The 19,716-nt window shown below is 44.3% G+C and overlaps 1 protein-coding gene across 5 annotated transcripts in view; it reads right to left on the reverse strand.

The window, feature by feature from the left end:
* The window catches only part of LOC111852570 (oxidation resistance protein 1-like), a 51,391-nt gene extending 32,861 nt beyond the window's left edge, over positions 1-18,530 (reverse strand). For 2 of the 5 annotated variants that reach the window (XM_023828683.2, XM_023828641.2), the window contains exons 1-3: positions 18,350-18,511; positions 18,161-18,259; positions 14,247-14,325 (exon numbers count right to left, since the gene is read on the reverse strand). In XM_023828683.2, coding sequence (XP_023684451.1) covers positions 14,247-14,263 — 17 coding nt within the window. In that variant the 5' untranslated portion in view covers positions 14,264-14,325; positions 18,161-18,259; positions 18,350-18,511. Of the gene's footprint in view, positions 1-14,246; positions 14,326-18,160; positions 18,260-18,349 lie in introns of all 5 variants that reach the window. The other 3 variants (XM_023828646.1, XM_023828674.2, XM_023828656.2) reach the window with 3 other exon arrangements.
* Between the last annotated feature and the right edge of the window lie 1,186 nt (positions 18,531-19,716).

The following is a 19,716-nucleotide window of genomic DNA, read 5'->3' on the forward strand; positions in this document are numbered from 1 at the left end:
ATTAAACTCCCCGAAGCTAGTTGATGGATCCCATTCCCACACTGACACGCTGGATCTGTAAACATCACGTGACCTAAACCCAAACATACAACAAACCACTCAAGCTTTGTCATATTATCACTGCTATATAACAACGGAATGGCCCACCCCCAGAGTGATATGTTGCAAATCCCATTGTGCCTGTAGCAGGTGAAGGTGCAGCTGGTGCAGGAAAATCCCATATATCAGCATTGTTTTGCCATGACTGGCATGAAGAGGGCAGACTGAGGCTGCTTGCGCGCGTGTGTACGTGGTTTAATGAAATTCATACTTCCTGTTGACCACTTCCTGCCAGATAAACAAGACAATAAATATGACAAGGACAGAGGCCAACGATAAATAACAACAAACAAATAACAGGTAATGACTCCACCGTGGAAGAGATCTCGCGTCAGAGTGTCAACTTCAGCGCAACTGGTGTTCAGTGGGACTGTAAGCATGAAACTTATATATGAACACAGCATATATAAAGTGCTCCTGTTTCCCACCCTGCTCCCCCTACTGGTGGGACTCTCCAAATGACACCTCCTACTGTCCCCATCTGGTGGCACCATATGGACCATAACCATGAGGAGCTGGCCCGCCTCCTATCCGCCCATTGACTCCGAATTACATTAAACCGCCCTTGTTATGGCGGACCTAAATGAGATCTGCAGAGCTGATCCAGGAACAGCGGGGGCACCTGTGGAAATGAGATCATCTTTAACAGTGTTTCCCAACCAGCCCAGACAGTCCATATTTTTGCTCTCTCTCAGCTCCCCTTTAGACAGCTCATATATTTGTAGGGAGCTGGGAGGGAGCAAAAATGTGGACTGGTCTGAGGGCCCCCGAGGACCGGGTCAGGAAAGGCTGTTCGACAAAGTTCAGGAGGCCATATTCAGCCAAGGGAGTTCATTCACATGCATCAGAGCATCAGTCTGTGGGCAAAGTCATCAGCAAGGCTGACCAGCACCCCTGCGGGTTAACGGGCTGGTAAACTAGCTGAACATCTGCAGATAATCCGTATGTTCTTGAAACACTATGGAAGCGAAACCAGATCTCTGTCACCAAATCCACTGTAAGGAGCTCATGCAGACAGGAGTAAAGCTTCAGCTGTCTTCATATGAGACTGCCTATGTGCTGCTGCAATTTCACAGTTTATTTCAAAAAAGCAAGAGTGTGATAGTATTCAGGTTGATTAAGGGTGATGCATATGTATGTACATAAAGGAGGATTGCAGGGCATGGACAGTAAACAACATGTGTGAAATGAATCCTCTCATTTTCCGCCTCAAGAACTTGCCGGAGCACCTCAGGATGGTGTAAAACTGACTCCGGTTCACGCAGCATCTTTGGGATCAGAGGCTAGAGCACGGATCATGCCTATTAAGCACATTCAGTGAATGAAAAGGCTTTAGGAAAAGTCACGATTCCACAGCTATAAAATGATTTACGGATCCTTTCCCCAGATTATTTTTAGTTTCAATATTTCTGTGCGAGGCCCAGGGGGCCGTTATCTCATACATATCTAATACTGCCATTCCTGCCCTCAGCCAGGTCTGTCCTCTCTCTGCTGATGCAGGGCTTTAATTGAAAATGTGGTTAAACCTCCAGGCCCAATTACAACACAGATGAAGTTAAATGAAGAGAATCCCTTTAATGAATATCGTTGCATGGAAATTAGGTCGACGACTTTGTCCCAAAGTACATCGGTCAGATCAGCACTGTCTGAGGACCTTGTCGATACACTACTTTCCATACCTTATGGAAATACCCTAAAACTAATTTAGCAGGGCACCAACAATCAGCATCGAGTTAATGTACAGTAAACGGGCATTTTTGGGAGTTTGGGTGTCTTGCTGAACTTCCTGGTTTGGAGGACACCATGCATGCTCATGGCACCCTCTCACTTGAGATTTCGCTGTGATCGCTCAGTGGAAAAAGTTTTGGGACAGAAAAGCGCCATCGCCAAACTGTTCCCACCAAGTCGGAAGCATAGAATTGTCCAAAATGTCTTGGCATGCTGAAGCATTACGAGTTCCCTTCACTAGAACTAAGAGGCCAAGTCCAACCCCTGAAAAACAAACCAATACCATTAACCCTCCTCCACCAAACTTTACAGTTGGCACAATGCAGTCAGGCAAGTAATGTTCTCCTGGCTTCCGCCAAAGCCAGACTCGTCCATCAGACTGCCAGACAGAGGAGAGTGATTCGTCACTCCACAGTGTACTACGTTAGCATAGCGCTTGGTGATGTAAGGCTCGCATGCAGCTGCTTGGCCATGGAATAGGCTCCCAGAGCACAGTTTTTATGCTGTTTTCATGCCAGAGGAAGGTTGGAAATCTGCAGTTATTGAGCCAACAGAGCAGTGGCCTCAGCGCTCAGTGACCCCTCCCTCTTACTTTATATGGCCTGCCACTCCATGGCTGAGTTTCTATTCATCCTAAACGCTTCCACTTTGCAATAATACCACTTACACTTAGCTGTGGTCTATCTAGCAGGGAAGAAACTGCACTGACTTATCGCAAAGGTGCCAGCTTATAACAGCACCACACTTGAATTCACTGAGCTCTTCAGAACGACCCGTTCTTTCACAAATTTTTGTAGACTGCATGGCTAGATGCTTGATTTCATACACCTGCAGCAATGGGTCTGAATGAAGCACCTGAATTTTAATGGTTAAGAGGTGTGTCCCAATACTTTTGTCCATATGGTATATCTTGCATTTGTCATATGTTTTCTCTTTGCCTCACTCTGCTCGCCAAGAGGATCAAAAAATGTACGTGTTTTTTCCAGATCGCAGAGGGCCTAACCCTCGCAATGTGGAAGAGTCAACTATAAAAGATGCTCAGAATATCAACGGACAACAATATTGCACCGCATACTCCATAGATTATGCATAAAATAAGCTGAACACATTTGAAATATTTTAATTGCCTTTTGATTTGTACCTACAACTGACCTCAATCAGCAGGTAGTTTAAGGTAGCTTAATATCCTCTGAAAATAAGCCTAAAAATTAGGCTGTACTGTCCTGCATTGAACTAAGACCCGTCCTCATTGTTTTTAACGGAAATTTCTAGCAAGTAACTGCAGCAATATTATATGACATATTTATGTATATCTCTAGCAAATCTGCAAAAATCTACTGCAAGTTAATGAGCAGATAAGCGCAGAAGTATGTGTAACAACAACTAATAATGACAGCAATGAACAGATGAAGTAACACTGATCTTGTATTAAAGCATAAAACATTAACTCTGCGCTTTGCCTTTTTCAGTGTTTGCTGCTGGGTTGGCCGTTCACTCACCTTTGAATGTGATTTATTACAATACCCACCCACAATTCTCTGAGAAGCACCAAAATGTACCTCTCACTGAGTCTAGTGCGTGTGGTGATGAAAGCAGAAGCTGTCAGTCGATAGGAAACTTGGCACGTTTCCCGCCAAATCCGATTAGAGAGTCTGTCGTGGCAGCGCATCCTGCAGAGCCTTTTGTTTTTCCTGCTTTCTGTGAGACTCTATTCATGACATGCAAAAGTTCCTCTTTTAAATGAGGAAGTCACACTAAGCCATCAAGGACACATGCGTTGTAAGATTGTAAGAAGGCCGCACTCTCGTCAAATCATTCAAGGCGTGGTCCAACTGCCCAGGGAGTGCTTAACTTTGAAATGGGAGATTCTGTCATGGTGAATGAGACACATTGTTGATTTTTTTAAATGGTTTCACTGATGGACATAGCAAAGTACCCTTAGCAGAATACGTCACGTTCATAAACTCCGGACCTGTCACCAGGTGACAAGCAACCACTGGAAACCCAAATTATAGTCGCTGTTCAGGAAGAATTTTGTAAGGATTATTTTAGGTGGTAACAGTTCCAACATGTTGTCACTCGATTCGTGGTTTTAAGCTGTCTGTATGTATTACAGTTTCCCTTTACTCTGAAAACGTAGCTTTTAAAATCTCTGTTTTTATAATTATAATATTTACATGTCCCTATTGGCTTTTTATAAATATGATTCTCACATAGCCGTCCAATTGTAGGTAATCACAAGAGCCTGTGATAAGTCATAGTGTTACAAACACGTGAGCCTCACTATAGCCGTACTACTGGCATTTCTGTCGAGTCACCCCAGTGTTCACAAGCTCGTAATTCAGAGACTTCCAGAGGACATCAGAGGAACAGCTTCACCGTATCCCTGACAAAGCGGAAACCCACCGGAATCAATGACGTATCAAGAGGTTCACCAACAGCCCAGACCTCAGGACTAAATAAAGCTTATTCTTCAGGAAGTTTAGAGGTGAAGGCCACAGCCAAAATACCATGGGTGTTACATTTCTCTGTGAGGTTTGCGTTTCACCCTGAGCTGAAGCTTGGCATTTCATCCTCGGCTCCGAATGGCGCTCAGCCCTTTGATGCTCCACTGCAGGAGATAAAACTGGAATTCTTCTCACAGCCATCTACCTGCAGGAAATTCAAATTCATTCGCTTTCCTTAATATTGATTTTGTATCTGGGAGGGAATCGGATCTGTTTTCAAGAAATCTGCCTAGGCGAGCTCTTTCACGGACGCGACAGAAAGCGATACAGTGTTTCACTCAGCCACAACGGGATCGCTGTCCAGCTTCAAAGTGACACAACGAAATCCAGACGCTCCTGAAGGAAGAAATCTGTTTCTGGGATGGTGATCAAGTGCGTCGACCTGCCATCACCGCTTTTCAGGTTCATTCCCTACATTATAAGCCTGGAAGAACCACCAGGCTCTGGTCCCTTCCAGGGTGCTTCAGAAGACACGTCTGTGGTAGCAGGGTTACACGGTAGGCAGTGGTTAGCACTGTTGCCTCACACCTCTAGCACCAGGGTTTGAACTTTCACGATGGCTCCAAGTGTGTCGAGTTGGCATGTTCTCTCCATGTCATCGTGGGGTTTTCTTCAGCTTCTCCAGTTTCCCTCCGGAGTCTAAAAACTTGCTGAAGTTAATTGGAGTTACTAAATTGCCTATAGATGTGAATGGTGTGTGAGTGTGTCCTGCGATGGGTCGGCGCCCCATCCTGGGTTGTTCCCTGCCTTGTGCCCTTAGGCTCCAGACCTTATGTTACCCTGAACAGGATAATCGGTTACAGAGAATGGATGGATGGGTGTGGGCGCAGGCCACCCTGGAGCCAGTTAGCTGGAAGGAGGGCCTCTCTCATCCCACTAGGTGCAGATACAGCAGAAGAAGCAAGGGCACCATTATGAGGGCACCTCTGCCTGCTGCCCGCAATTCATAAACTTCATCCATTGAATGTGCATTATTGACACTACTGGTCCTTCAAGAATCAACAGCAAATGCATTGCTCTTGCCGTATAAATAGGATAAAAATTAGTTCAGGTGTCAGTTATCAGACGAGGGATTCAGGTGGGATTATACCTCACTGAGCTTCATCACATTCAAATTTCTGTAACATCTACACTAAGGGAGGGGGGGGGGCTGCTTCATAGGAATATAAACCCATCCTGAACTTAAACACGCTGAGAGGCAGACTATGTCCGGGAAACCTTGCCAGAAAGAAGCTGATGGGAAAAACGAAACACAAACGATCAAATATCACTTCAACCCACGGAAAGAAAGACTGAGATATGAGATGACCACTGGGCCTTGATTACAAGTCAAGCAGACAGGAGAAAACAAAAGAAAACTCCATGGAAATGTAATAGACATTGTTTTCGCATGCTATTTTCCTGGGACGGGCCCAGCGTGACTCTGCCTTTACACTCACACAGTGCTTCGCTCGCAGGCTTTTAATTAGCGCCAAAGCCCAGGCTTGCTGATCTTTCAGTTTTCGGCTAGATTTTTTTTTTCTTTTTTTTTTAATAACATGCGGCATTTCCTCAGTGTTTGGAGAACCAGAGGTGGAAAGTCCAGGTCCATTTTATTTATTAACATAACAGGACCACTTACGGAGCAGCAAATGAAAAGAAAAAAAAAAATATATATATATATATAAAAATTGTGAGATTAAAGTGAAACGTTTTGAGAGTAAAGTCAAAATAAACTTTTGAGGGAAAAAAAAAAGCTGAAAATCTTGAGATTGAAGTAGAAAGTTTTAAGGTTAAAGTTGAATTCTACAGATAGCTTCTCCTAGTAGATGTGAGCTTTCATTTTATGCAGAATGAACCCAGAAAGCAGCTAAATGTGAGGCATCTGTATGGTGTCGTCACGTAAGACCATGAACCTCCTACAGCTCACAGTCACTGACAGGTTTCTTTTATTTTACTTTCTACTTTTTTCTCAAAAGTTAATTTCAAGTTTAATCTCAAAAACTTTTGCCTTTTTTTCTTGAGACTTTCGACTTCAGTGTCAAAATCGAATGTTTTTTTTCCTTTTAGCTGACCCTGATGCTCTTCCTCCGCCACCAGCTGCCGTTCACAGACAATTTGGTGATGAAAACATAAAGACGACAATGTAAGCACAGCCGTGACATCATGTGACAACGTGCTCCCCCGTGTCCCAGCATGCATCTTGATGATGAGCATCCCTCCCTGCTTGGCGACAAAAGAACAAGATGACCACTGTGTCCAGCAAGGCGGCATCGCTCCCATTTCCCATGGAGAACAAAGAGCCGCTTTTAGTTTAGCTTAGCTTTGTGTGTCCAGTGGCAGAAGACCCATCTTCTTATCAAACATCCCGTCACCTGGGCAGGCACTCTGAGGCTCTCTCTTCCTACCACTGAGATCACAAGTATATAGAGACATCCATCAGATAGACAGTCTTCTCAAAAAAAAAAACATCAGATCTGGGCAAATCTGCTTAACATTTTAAGGTTCCTCTAATGACTGTTTATTCCATCCATCCATCCATTTTCCATAACCACTTGTCCTATTCAGGCTGGCGGGGGCTCAGGAGCCTATCCCAGAGGCAACAGGCAGGGAACCACCTAGGGTTGGGTGCCAACCCATCGCAGGGCACACTCACACACCAGTCACTCACACACCAATCACACATGCACACCTATGGGCAATCCGGTAACTACAATTAACCTCAGCATGTCTTTGGACTGTGGGGGGAGACTGGAATACCCAGAGGAAACCTCACAATGACATGGGGAGATCATGCAAACTCCACACACGTGGATCCTAGGGGGAGATTCGAACCACAAGGTGTGAGGCGACAGCGCTACCTACGGCACCACCATGCCACCCCCTATCCATTCCAAAAAGCAAGATTTAACTGCTTAGATAATTTGTCAATTTTACATCAATAAAAAATGAGTTCACAGAACTACAAAGGAATGACGCTGAGATTCATTCAAATAAACAAATACAGCTCTGCAAGTGAAAACAGCAACATCTTCAAAAAGAACGAACGTTTCAAGGCAGAAGGAGGTCATTGGTTTTCCTCCTGCTCCAACACAGACTACGGCAAGCCAGCTGGGTTTGCTGATCCCACACTGGCTGCCTGTCAGCTCCTGTGAGCTGAGCTCTCACAGACGCTAATAACAATAAACAAAATGATGATGTCGTACCTTCCTTGGGTTCCCAGCATGGATTTCGAACCACTTAGTAACATTGTGACATAATGATGTGTCACACAATCCCTCTAAGAAGGAATGCAAACATCAAGAGACAAATAAGCTAAATTCATAAATCTTTTTGCCTGACGACAAACTAATTTTTCAGCGCATATATAAAGCAAATTATTTTCATGCATTTTTTACCCCAAGTTTATAAAGCTTAATTCAATTGCCTGAAGTTTAAGAACTGGAATCATGACATGATGTCAATAATAAACTGTTCAATCACAACACTCATATGCCACAAATGGAAAGAACGTATATTGAACATAAGAACATAAGAAATTTACGAACGAGAGGAAGCCATTCGGCCCATCAAGCTCGTTTGGAGGTATGATGAACAGGACTTGGACTTTCCATGTGTCAAGTGAACCTGGATGTCAGGCGCCAATTACATGAATAAAATATAAATGAAAGGCCGTGTCCTATTTTGATCGCAAAAACTCCCCCCCAAATTACTAACAAATAGCTTAACAAAACAACTTGTTCATTCTCCATTGTTTTGGGGGGGGCGGTGTAGTTTCGTATTAAGTGTGAGGTAAGTTTTTGCATCTCCCACACTTATTTAGCATAAAGGTCCCAGTTCTGTTGTGTGGCATGAAAGCGACATGCAAAAGTGACCAGGAGCTTCAAAAGTCCCCAGCTGAGACAGTCCAGAAACTTCTAACCAGGTACCAGGTTCAGGGGCGGATTAAGGTGTACAGAGGCCCCTAGGCTACAGTAGTCTGTGGGCCCCCCAACCCCACCCCCCTCCGCGCCAATGGGGGCCCCCTTGCAGGCTGGCACACGTGGGGCCCCTAGGCTTAAGCCATATCTAGCCTGTGCGTTAATCCGCCCCTGACCAGGTTCCAGAACTTTGGTGTGTAAAACTGTTACGAGTACACTGTTCCCAATAGACACTGATACTGTCATGAGTACTGGGAACAGTGCCAGTGTATAATTGTAACAGTATCAACATGTACTATGAACAGTACCAGTGTATACTCGAAACAGTATTGTGTTTATTGGGAAGAGTACCAGTGTGTACTCGTAATAGAGAACAGTACCAGAGTGCACTTTAACACTCTGAATGGGTATGTACTGGGAACAACACTGTTGTATACTCGTAAATGTATCTGTGTGTACTAGGAACAGTACCAGTGTGTACCTGAAGCAGTACTAGTGTATACTTGGAACAGTACTGGTGTGTGCTTGTAACAGTATTGGTGTATGCTGGTCACTTGCCAGATCAAACCTTTCACTGGGGAGCTTCAATTGATCAGTCCTTACTATTCACACAGTGTACACTGCCAGTCAATATAAGGTGGAGCTTATTGACAAGGGGAATACATTCACATTTTATTCAGAGTAGAGTGTATTTCAGAAGGTGAATTCTGGAAGGAGAGTCAGCACCATCCATCTTCACAGTAATCTCTGGTAATCCAGCAGCAACAAACTGGTTAGTGTAACAGAGCTTTTTATTCCTTAACAGTCAGAAGAGTTTCTCTGATTTCACACTGAAAGTGCGCACTTCAATTATCACTGGGATTGTTTTTAACACCAAGAGAGGGACAGGTCTTTAAGAAAACACTCTTGGTGTTAATTTAGCCGTGAAGACACAAACCACCGCAGGCACCTGACCTGCCTTTGGCTGCTTTCCTCCCCTGAGAACTGGGACCAGTGGGACACCAGTGGGAAACAGGGAGCCCAGTTAGCACACAGCCCCTTGCCAGCTCCCACCCGCGGGGCGATCCATGGAGGATTCCATCCAACTGCAAATCCGCCACCCTGGGGAGCTACACAGCCACCGTGGAGTGATTAAGGCCGCTAATTCACTTGGGGCATCGGTAATCATTTTGTCTCCTCTCCAAAGATTAAAATATGTTGGTTTTCTGCTATACTGCGAGTACGAAGCCAACTCCAACTCAGGTCCCTGGTCCACTTACAGCACACCTGCTGGAAATTCAGTAATTCCATAATGTTTTACATTTTTCTGGAAATACTTGTAAAAGAGAAAAAAACACTGCAATATCCAAAACAAAACATAAGGATTACCAAAACAGCGATGAAGAAAACTGAGAATAATATCTCAGATTCCCTTAAACAGACTTGATGCCACCTTCAGAAACATGAAGCATTTGCTGATCAAGCTTCTGCAGGAGATCACCTGCTATGGCCTCTCAGATCTTCTGCAGCAGCTCCCAGAGAAATAGGGGGCTTGGGGCTTTGCTGCACTGGTCTGGAGGCTGAGGTCATTAGCTCGAGTTCTTCTTCCTTCCTTCACTTTCCTTCTTCAGCGGTTTTGTGGCGTCTTTTGGCTCATTATCTCTCTGAAGAGTGAAAGGCTGCCCAGTCAGCCGTAAAGCTGAAAGAACGGCTTTGAAGAAACGAGTGATGGCGGGGAGCACCAGGGGCGCAGGCCCAGACCATGATGCAACGTCCTTCACGATGGATGGGGGGAACCATCTGAACCACTTAGAGACTTGGTGTGCATCTCAAAACACAGCTTTTAGTGATAATTGGGACCTTTTCTGGGAATGGCCTGGCCTTCATAAATGGAATCTCTCCATCCTAATTGGAGGGGATCATCTATGCCACCTTATAACATGGTAAATCGTCTGCCTGCCTGACTCAGTGCACCACCCAGGCTTCAGCCTTGTGATCTGGCTCTGACCCGGGTGCTCCATGACACGGCATCACCTAAATCTAACAACTATTTAGAAATGTTTGAATGAGTAATAGTAATAGTATCTATTATTAGACAAGGACTTAAATCTAAATATTCCACTATGCTGATAACTTAATATCATTTTCACCGATAAGATTAAATGAGCCACAAGATAAACCCACCATAAAATGCTCATTACTGAACGTTTGCTGTTTAGGAACCAAACCAGTTCTTGTTAAAGCGGTGCTTGACACTGCTGCAGGCCTGTGCTTATTAACAGACACCTGGCTCAGACCCACAGACACTGCTGCTCTTGTTGAAGCCTCACCTGATGGGTTTAGTTTTGTGCAGAAACTGCGTGGCTCTGGATGTGGAGGCGGCCTGGCAGCTATTTTTTAACTTGCTCTTAAAAATTGAACCCAAAATTATATAAGATTTGACTGCATTTGTAGCAATGCTAATTCAAATGGTGTCTGACCCGCACGTCTATGTTCTTATAGAACACAGACCACCTGGACAATATACTTTGTTTCTAACTGAATTTGGGGAACTTCTTACTTACTTAGAGAATTTAACTTAGAGAATATTGTAATACTTGGAGAATTCAATATACGTGCAGACAAAGACTTCGACATAAAGTTTCCTGTTCCTCCTGGACTAGCATGGATGTTACCAGCATGTAACAGGACCAACACATGAACATAATCACACTAGACTTGATCATCACTCACGGAGTTTATGCTCATCATGTATCTGTCTGTCCATTGAGTAAATCCTTCTCTGACCATGTCGTGAATGAGCCCCACCCTCTTTGACTATGACAGAGAAGATCATTTTTACACATCACCTAAATGGTAGAAATTCCCGACAATTTATTAATGCAGAAAGCAATGTGAACTTTATGTCTAGTAGAGATGTCAACAAAGTCACACGAGACTTCAAATACAGAGGTTAGTCAGGTTTTGGATGAAACGGTGCCTACAGATAATACAGGTCTTAAAACCACCAGACATTTCCCATGGTAAGGCACCACAGAAGAACACGACAGACCGCCTCATTCACATATAACTAAAGAAATATCTAAATGAAAATTAATAATTAACCCACAAATAATTTCTCTTTATGAAAGTATTATCATATGTTAAGACCTGAAAATGTGAATTCGTCTGTCGTTCTGAGATGAGCCGCAGCCACGAGGTCAAAGAGCTGCAGGGTACTGGTCCCGGTCCATGGATTAATGATGGATTAATGATGGATTAATTATGGATTAATTATGGATTAATTATGGATTAATGATGGATTAATGATGACACATGTTCTCTGCCGCAGAATTCAGTATGAATGTAAATTAATGAGGTTAGAGGTGTTCAGGTCGGCATACAAGCAAGCCCTACATACGGCATCCTCAGCCTATTACTCTAGCCTTATTGACTGCAATAGAAGTAACTCTCCCTACCTTTTTAAGACAATAGCTCATCTATCTATGTACCTGACCAATTTAAAGTAGCAGTAATCAAATCACTAATGAAGAAACCAAGTTTGGATCCACAGGAGCTCAGCAATTACAGACCTGTCTCTAATGTACCGTCTTTTGATAGATAGTGGGGCAGCCAGTTGTCCTTGGACCACCCAGGAGTTTTTTTCTCCCTACTTGGGAGTTTTTGGTTCCTCTCCTCGCCTTGGGGCGATTCTGTTGTGAAAGGCGCTATATGCAAATACATTGAATTGAACCACATGTGCAGAATTCATTACGGCTAATTATTCCATGAGACTAACACCCACTTCCTGTTTATAGACAGTGAAACCTGTTTAAAGCAGAGATCACTATGGTTTCAAAAAAGTGCACTCAAATGTTTGACTTGCTACCTGTGGGGGCATAGATACCCTGGCAGTTTCAGGGGATCCAGCACTTTTCAGGGGGCCTTGAATACGTAAAATTATTAAATTATGTAATGGGCAGGGGGGCCTTTTGGGAGCAATTTGTCAGCCGGCCCAGAATCCCTAGTTACACTCTTGCTTGGCACCATAAATATGTATGACTAAACTTAAGCAAACTTTTTAAACTGGACCAATGATTACTTAGGGAGCTATATAAAGACAAATTAAGTGAATAATTAAAGCAGAGGTGTACACAATATCTGTGTAGGAATAAAGCTCACCTTCCACCCTCATCGCTCTCCCCGCCCGCCCCAGAACGTGCTTCCTGACATGCTCCATTGCCCTCGCCGCTTCCGCTGCAGTAAAGCGATACGTCCGGCGGTCGGCTCGCCAAGGCCTGACGGAAGCAGCTCTGCTGATCCGGCATGGAAGGGCCTCCCCATCACGCACCGCCATTCCACAGGGGTCTTTCTCGGGATGGACCTCCCGACCACAGAAAGGCTTCGTAGATGTTCCTGAATGTGCCAGCTTTGTCCTAAAGGTGTTGTGAGTGATACAGGATGTGCTTGGCATGGACCCTGAACTCCTCACAGTCACAGTGATGATGGCATGGCGAAATCTGGACCAGAAGCTTCATCTGTGCTTAAAAGCCAAACTGACGCTGCTTTACCCACTGTTGCATATGAACAAACCAACAGGATACATTTCCCCCCCCACGCAGCATACCTCTACCCCCCCCCCGCAGCGGAAGGTGTCACCTTTCATGCCGACAGCGTCAGCGGCGACAGCAACATGCCTGAAAGTGGCACGATGCCATCGGCTCACTAGCTTGGCAGGAGATCGTCACACTGGACACAATGCTGGCTTCTTCTGAGAAAGTGCAAGAAGCGACTGGGCCACGGTGACCCTTATGCTAGTATGAAAGACCCTAAAAGTCGCTAGCTCAGCCCAGAACACCAACTCGGACAAAAGCGAAGACAGCCCTGAGTAAAATGTCACCCCGCCGTGTTTGGTGCAGTGAGCCGCAGTGAAGCAGAAGAACTTCAAAGGGCAGGTGAAGCTGATGACTGGACGAGCACCCTGGGTAACGGGACCCGGCTGACTCTGATTGGCTGTCCTTGTTAGGGTCACCCAGGCAGGTCGAGGGAGCTCAGGGAAAATGACTCCCCGTCACGCCGAAGTTGCAGTAATGCTCTTCACTGAGTTTTGTAAACATAAAAAGTGTTTTTCTCTTGTCTGTTTGTGTTTTAAACCTGCAACATGGTATCTAACCCGTGCAAAAGACCTCCAACCCACATTTCGCCAGAGTACGAGTTCCAAGCTGATTGCACCCTATAGATTGTGTCATTTTAGTCATTTTATTCATATATCCACGTTTTGTAATTTTCATATTTTTCTACCTCTGTTTTACATTTACTCCATTTATTGCTTTCTGTCCTTCTGTCTTCATTGTATGTTTTATTGTATGTTTAATTGTTTACATCATGCCAGCACCTGCACCAAAAGAAATCCCTTGTCCTTTTTGTACTTGACAGTCACAAAGATTCTGATCCTGATTCTGTTTACAGAATACAAACGATTCCCAGGAAAGGGTGAAGACACTATCCAGTATGTCTGTTTTTTTTTTCATTTCTCTGTATCTTCTATTGACTATTTGGTAAGACACGGATCCTCTTCATACCTGCCTGTAAACCAAGGTCTTCTACCACTGTAAGAGTTTAGATGGAGGACAGGTCACATGGTGTGTGTTATACAAGGGTGTAGGTCTGGGTTCCACACTGGTAGGGGCCAAATCACCCCCGATCCCCCCGCCCCCATACGCACACACGGTGAGACGTGTCCCCACTGTCCATACTCAAATCTACACCCTTGATGTAACCTGGGAAATGCAGATGCTTGGACACAGGGCGGTAAATGTAGGGGTTCATGATCCCACAATCCCTTGCAGGGGGCACCTCCTCCAATCAGTAAAGGGAGCTTGAACACCTGGTTTTAAAGGTATCTGGAGCTTATTTACTCATAAAAGGCATGACACACGACTTGATGAGTAAGGAGAAAGATGCTGACTTGGTCTGGTGTGAGATGTGGCTGAAGCTGACCCCCTCCTCCTCCTCCGCTCCCCCCCCCCATTTAAAAGCAGGATCACACACTGACCTTTTGGTGCTGAACATCTTCGGAGCCGTGATTCCTCGCGTGATTCTCAAAGATGCTGAGGGTGCGTTCAAGTCAGGACCTGAGAGCACAGATGACAGACTGTAACAATGCTGATGGAATGACAGTCAATACAGAGGTCAAGGATGAGCTACCTTGTAGTAAAGTCGGCCTGTCAGAAGAAGCTAGCGAAAGTCACGTGTTATATTAGTTACAGTACAGAACAATCCAACAGTGTAAATGATTATTATGTTAGAATTTACCTCATATAATTCAGATTAGAAATTCATCAGAAACTTACACATTCAGATACCATGCAAGTCAGTTACGAATGATCAAAGGTGGGATGGAAAACTGACCTGTAAATACAATATTTCTGCCCAGGAAAGGAATAAATGATCGATGTCAGAAGTCTCAGCTCACAAATTCACCCATAATGAGAAAAAAGGAGCTCAGGCCTTTTGTTTTTGTCCTGCTCTCGCTGAGGGAAACATGCATCAACTCAGCTGGACCTTCAGAACAACCTACACGACCTAACACTCTCAGCGGGACGACCCGTAAGCCAATCAGAAAACAATAACAAAAACTAATTCAACAGCCCCAACGAGTTTTGAACCCTGAAGATTAAATTTGTTCCTGAAACATGCAAAGCTGTTTTCTCTGAGTACAGTCAGACAGTGATAGATAACATAATTTTCCGATTCGGCGCCACAAAATGAGCTGAGTCAGATTCTACGATATCTGACCAGTCTTCATTTAAAATCTGCCACAATAAAAAGCATTTAAGCTGCATCCCACACCCAGTATGGTGCTCTGGCAAAGGCTGCACCAGCAGAAAAATGGGAGGGGCACATATTTTGACAAACTAATAGGGGGGGGGGAGCCCTGCACAGCACTGAATGCTTGAGCAGGACCTAGACCACCACTAAGTTGAACACTAACCCCTGATTTGGTCCCTACCTTGGGCTGTTCAGTTATGGCAAAAATCATAATCTTGATTATTGTAGTAGAACTTTCGGATCACATTTATTTAACAAAGAATAGTCATTGACTTTGTAAATATCATGCATTTATTGAACTTGTCTTTTTAACAGTGGATTTCTTTGAACTCTATATTAAATTTGACTAAAAAGTAAATAAAAGGAGCTGGAAAGGGGTGCGATGGACAAACTGTTACCATCATTGCAAAATGAAATGCGGCTCAATAATCATTTTATCTCAATTAGTTTATTTTGGTAATCGTCAGAAGCCAAAATCGTAACTGAAATTATAGTTTGATTAATTGCCCAGCCCTAGCCCTATCAATGTTGAATCTAAACCTATGCCCTTGAACCTAACCCTAAGTATAAGCCTAAGCCTAAGCTTAATGCTAGGCTTAAGCCTAAACCTAACCCTAACCCTAAGCCTAAACCCAGACTTGCAGGCCGATTCTGCCTGATTGGAAAAAAGCCCATTACTGACAGCAGTCTTTCTGTCTAATCACTTACTGTGTTACCGATTACCAACAGCACATTAAAAGAGTTAAGTGTTGAATTACATTGTTTCATTACAGTGCTTGTGGAGACACCTAGAAAAAATGTTTTGAAGATCTATTAATATTTATCACGCAGTCTCCCTCGTGCTTAGCACACCAAGGTGTTACGAGACAACAGAACGTTACCTGAAGCCAATCTCATTTTGTAGACGACAGAGGGAGGCGCCCACCGGGAAAAGGGCATCAGACACAGTCTGAGTTTTGACGGTTTAACGGAGCAGATCTACAGGTAACCTGGTCCGCCCTGTTTAGTAAGTGTCCAGCGCCAGTGAGGCTAATTGCCAGACAAACTGATGCCGTTCCACAGAGCCAAGGATGCGGGACGTAGGAGCCGCCCTGACATAGACCTGAAGTATGGCTAACCCACATCCAAAAGCTAAGGATGTCTTTACAACATTTGATCTGATTACTGCTCTGGTTCAAGTCATATTCACCGAACAGTGATATGATGGCCATAACCTTTAATGAGGCCTTCTGTGCAGATGGAAAGTTGTGAATCAATCACCGGATGTCATGTGGAGTTTTGTGAGAGCCTTTGCCTTTAATTATTAAACGCTCTGCTTAGTCTTCTGGGAAACGTAGTGTTTTCTGATTTCAGACCACTTTTTATTTCAGAGACGGCCCAGTTCATCACTCAGCGGGGCTGTTGTGAAACTCCGGGAGGCCAGGGCCCCCTCCCACGCTGCGTGAGATGATTTTTAAACAGGAGTCACTCCCGTCTTGCAAATGCGGTCAACGTTTATCCTGAGGTTCCTGGGCTGGATGGAAGGCTCACAGGGTCCCTGATATAATGCTTCTGAGGAAGCCAGTCATAAATTAGGATCTTTGACGACAAAATCATTCGGCTGGTGCATCAGTCTCTAAACACAGTCATCTCTTCAAACACGCTTTTAATTTATCACTGTGGCTTCTTGCTGGGGTCCTATTTTTGTACTACACTAGAATGAGCAGGGACAATCATTCAAACAAACATTTAAAAGCTTTATGACAAAGAAGTTCTTTTAATTCAACCATAAAACATGGTTGATGGTTATTATTGACTATGCATTATTCATATTGTATACTTCGACTTTGAATGATTCTCTGACATACGCCATAACGGTGTTCGGATGTGTGGAATTATAAGCTTTTATAAGGAATTTCACAGGACCTTCATATCAATGAACACGGGATGCTGCTTCTTAAAAAAGAGCAAACTAATGCTTGTATAAATGTGTACAGACACGCCGCAGTCCACGTGTGACGGTCGCGCGTCACCGCGCCCTAATATGGACGGAAACGTACTCCAGTCATCCGGCTGTGCTGTGAGCAGCGTTTTTATGAACAAAATTAGAAAAGATTTAAGTTATTGCGCCGCAATTTTGAATCTCTCATTTCGGTAATTATGCAGGCTTAAGTCTTTCCGGCTGTGTAAGATTTTCTCTTTTTTTATTGCACAAGCATAGATCTGACGAATCGTTAGATTATTAAAATAATCTTAAAGATAACCACAAGTAAATTAACCACACATAAATCGGTGCTTATATGAGCAAGTCGGCAAAGACTTACCCACGCATGATGGAGAAAAAAATATATATATAGTAGCCTACACCTATATATAGGGCCTATATGTAAACGAAGGTATTGGAAATATACAAGTAGAGATTTATTCCAAAAGTTCTCATTTTTTAACATACAAAGAGAAAGGATTGATTTTATCCGAAACAGGATCCTATAAGTCTACTTTAAGTCAAGCTTTACTTAATTACAGACTACCTTGCATTTTAAAAAGAAAGCTGTCAGCACGGTCCAGTCACCCGTACAGGTCGACCACTCGTCTTTTAAGCAAATCCCGGCCCCAGCCTGACAGCATGGATGGATGGAATCCCTTTGCCCAGTGCCACCGCATCTCATTAATAGCGGATTAGACAGGTAACCCAATACCGGACGCCAGCTGACAATGAGGCCATCCTTTTAATTCTGTTTACACGGACATGGACACGCCGGCTTTTATTATTAAATCGCGGCTTCATTCACGTTATTCCTGAATGGCATTTACCCTGCCTGCACAGCTGATCTCCGGGGTGCCTCTTTACAACGGACCCATATAAACATTTCTGCACGTTCTACCAGGGTGATGTGCAAAGCTGCTTAATCGTATGCAGGTTTTAGACAAACAAGACACTCGGGACGTGATGGGACATTTAATTAAAAGGGGAAACGGTGACGGGACACGCTGTTACTATCCGGTAGAATCTGCACAGACCGCGAACCCCGCGATCGCACTTTAACCGTGTGTTAAACAGGGATCCCATAGATCAGATCCTCAGATGACACAGTAACGGCCGGGGCGTCACACAGACAGATATCGGGGTGAAGTGTGCCGTCCTGGCCACAATCTCACCTGCATGATGTTTATAATGGGGTCTCTAATCCCGTTTGGCAAAAGCATGGCAGCATTTCAGAACGAGACACGGGGTCTTCAAAACGGTCAAATAAGCACCTACGATGAAGGTAGAAATAATAATAATAATAATATTAATAATAATAATAATCACAGCAGCAACAATAATAAACGTCCAGCGTTACTTACTTTATAATCAGACGGCATAATAAGGCGCGTCCCAGGCTGCTCACCTACTTAACAGAAGTGCGCCGGTAAGCGCCAGAGCCTCCGCCGGGATCATTTCGGTCCCGGACTGACAGCCGGAGCCACTTGACCTTCTCCTGGTACAGCAGAAACTACCATCAGCGGGGCTGGGAGCAGGGGAGGAACGGATCAAACCACGGCGAGACGTCGCGGGCTACGGCCGCCCCCTGTGTGACGGCGTGGCAATGAAGCACCTTTTATTACAGTCATAAATTACTGCAAATGCAGCTCGTTCATTTTTGAACTGGGACTTCCGTGAGCTTTTTGTCCATTCTCCAAATCAATATCGCAATCAATATTCTGACTGAGTTTTTATAAATTTACGAAATTTTCCTAAGATTTTTTGTCTGTATCACCGATAAATATGACACATTATCAGCTTCTCCCTTGAAAAAAACAACATCCCAAGGGTAATCGGATTAGCCCACATACAGATTAGGCGTCAGGCTGGGAGTTACCTCTGAAGTTCAGGAGGACAAATACGGGACAATCTGCAGCACCATGATTTTTTCTTTATTGTTTACATTGTTTATAGCGTTTCTCAAAACTTATATATGTTTACAGTGCTAAAGTCATGCTTATCTGTATAACATTCGTGTGTTATATTGGTAAAAAAAAAGGATTGATGTCACGATTATTGTTGTTGTTATAATAATAATAATAATAATAAGAAGAAGAAGAAGAAGAATTGAACTCATTCTAAAGTGAGTATAGTTCAGAGTTCTGGAGAAAATCAGAAACAGGTAAGATAACTCAGGGGCGTCAGAAGCATTTTGAATGTGGGGGGGGGGCACACTGGTAGGGGGTCTGTGGACACGTCCCCCTCAGATTTAATGGCAGCGACTACAACATGAGCAGACCAGTACAAAGGAGTTTACAACAACATGTAGAGGGTTAGAAAATGACCCAGGGCTGTTTCTGAAGTGTCTCGTAGCATGAAGGGCGACAGGAAGTTGAGTTTGCTTTCAGCTTTATCAGACATGATGGGACAATCCATCCTGGAGCGGCCCAGGCAAGGCTGAGGGATTATGGGAGCATTAGGGCTGACGGCGCCCTTCCCAAAGGCCCCCCCCCCCCCCTCCCGGCATGGGGTCTCTGCGACTCTGCTGGAGCAGCTGGTCACTCACCAGACAAATGTCTCGCTTTGTTTTCTGTCGTCATCGTCACGGCAGTTCCCCCACCTGTGATTGTGTCTCTCTGCAGGGCCATTTTCACTCAGAATCTTTGGCGGGGGGGCAGCTTTCCTGTAGCCTTAATGGTGCGAGATACGGTGCAACGTCACAGGGTGTAGATCTGAGATCCGTGAGGCA

The sequence above is a fragment of the Paramormyrops kingsleyae genome, chromosome 23, assembly GCF_048594095.1.
Source record: "Paramormyrops kingsleyae isolate MSU_618 chromosome 23, PKINGS_0.4, whole genome shotgun sequence".
In the NCBI taxonomy this organism is placed as follows: Eukaryota; Metazoa; Chordata; class Actinopteri; order Osteoglossiformes; family Mormyridae; genus Paramormyrops; species Paramormyrops kingsleyae.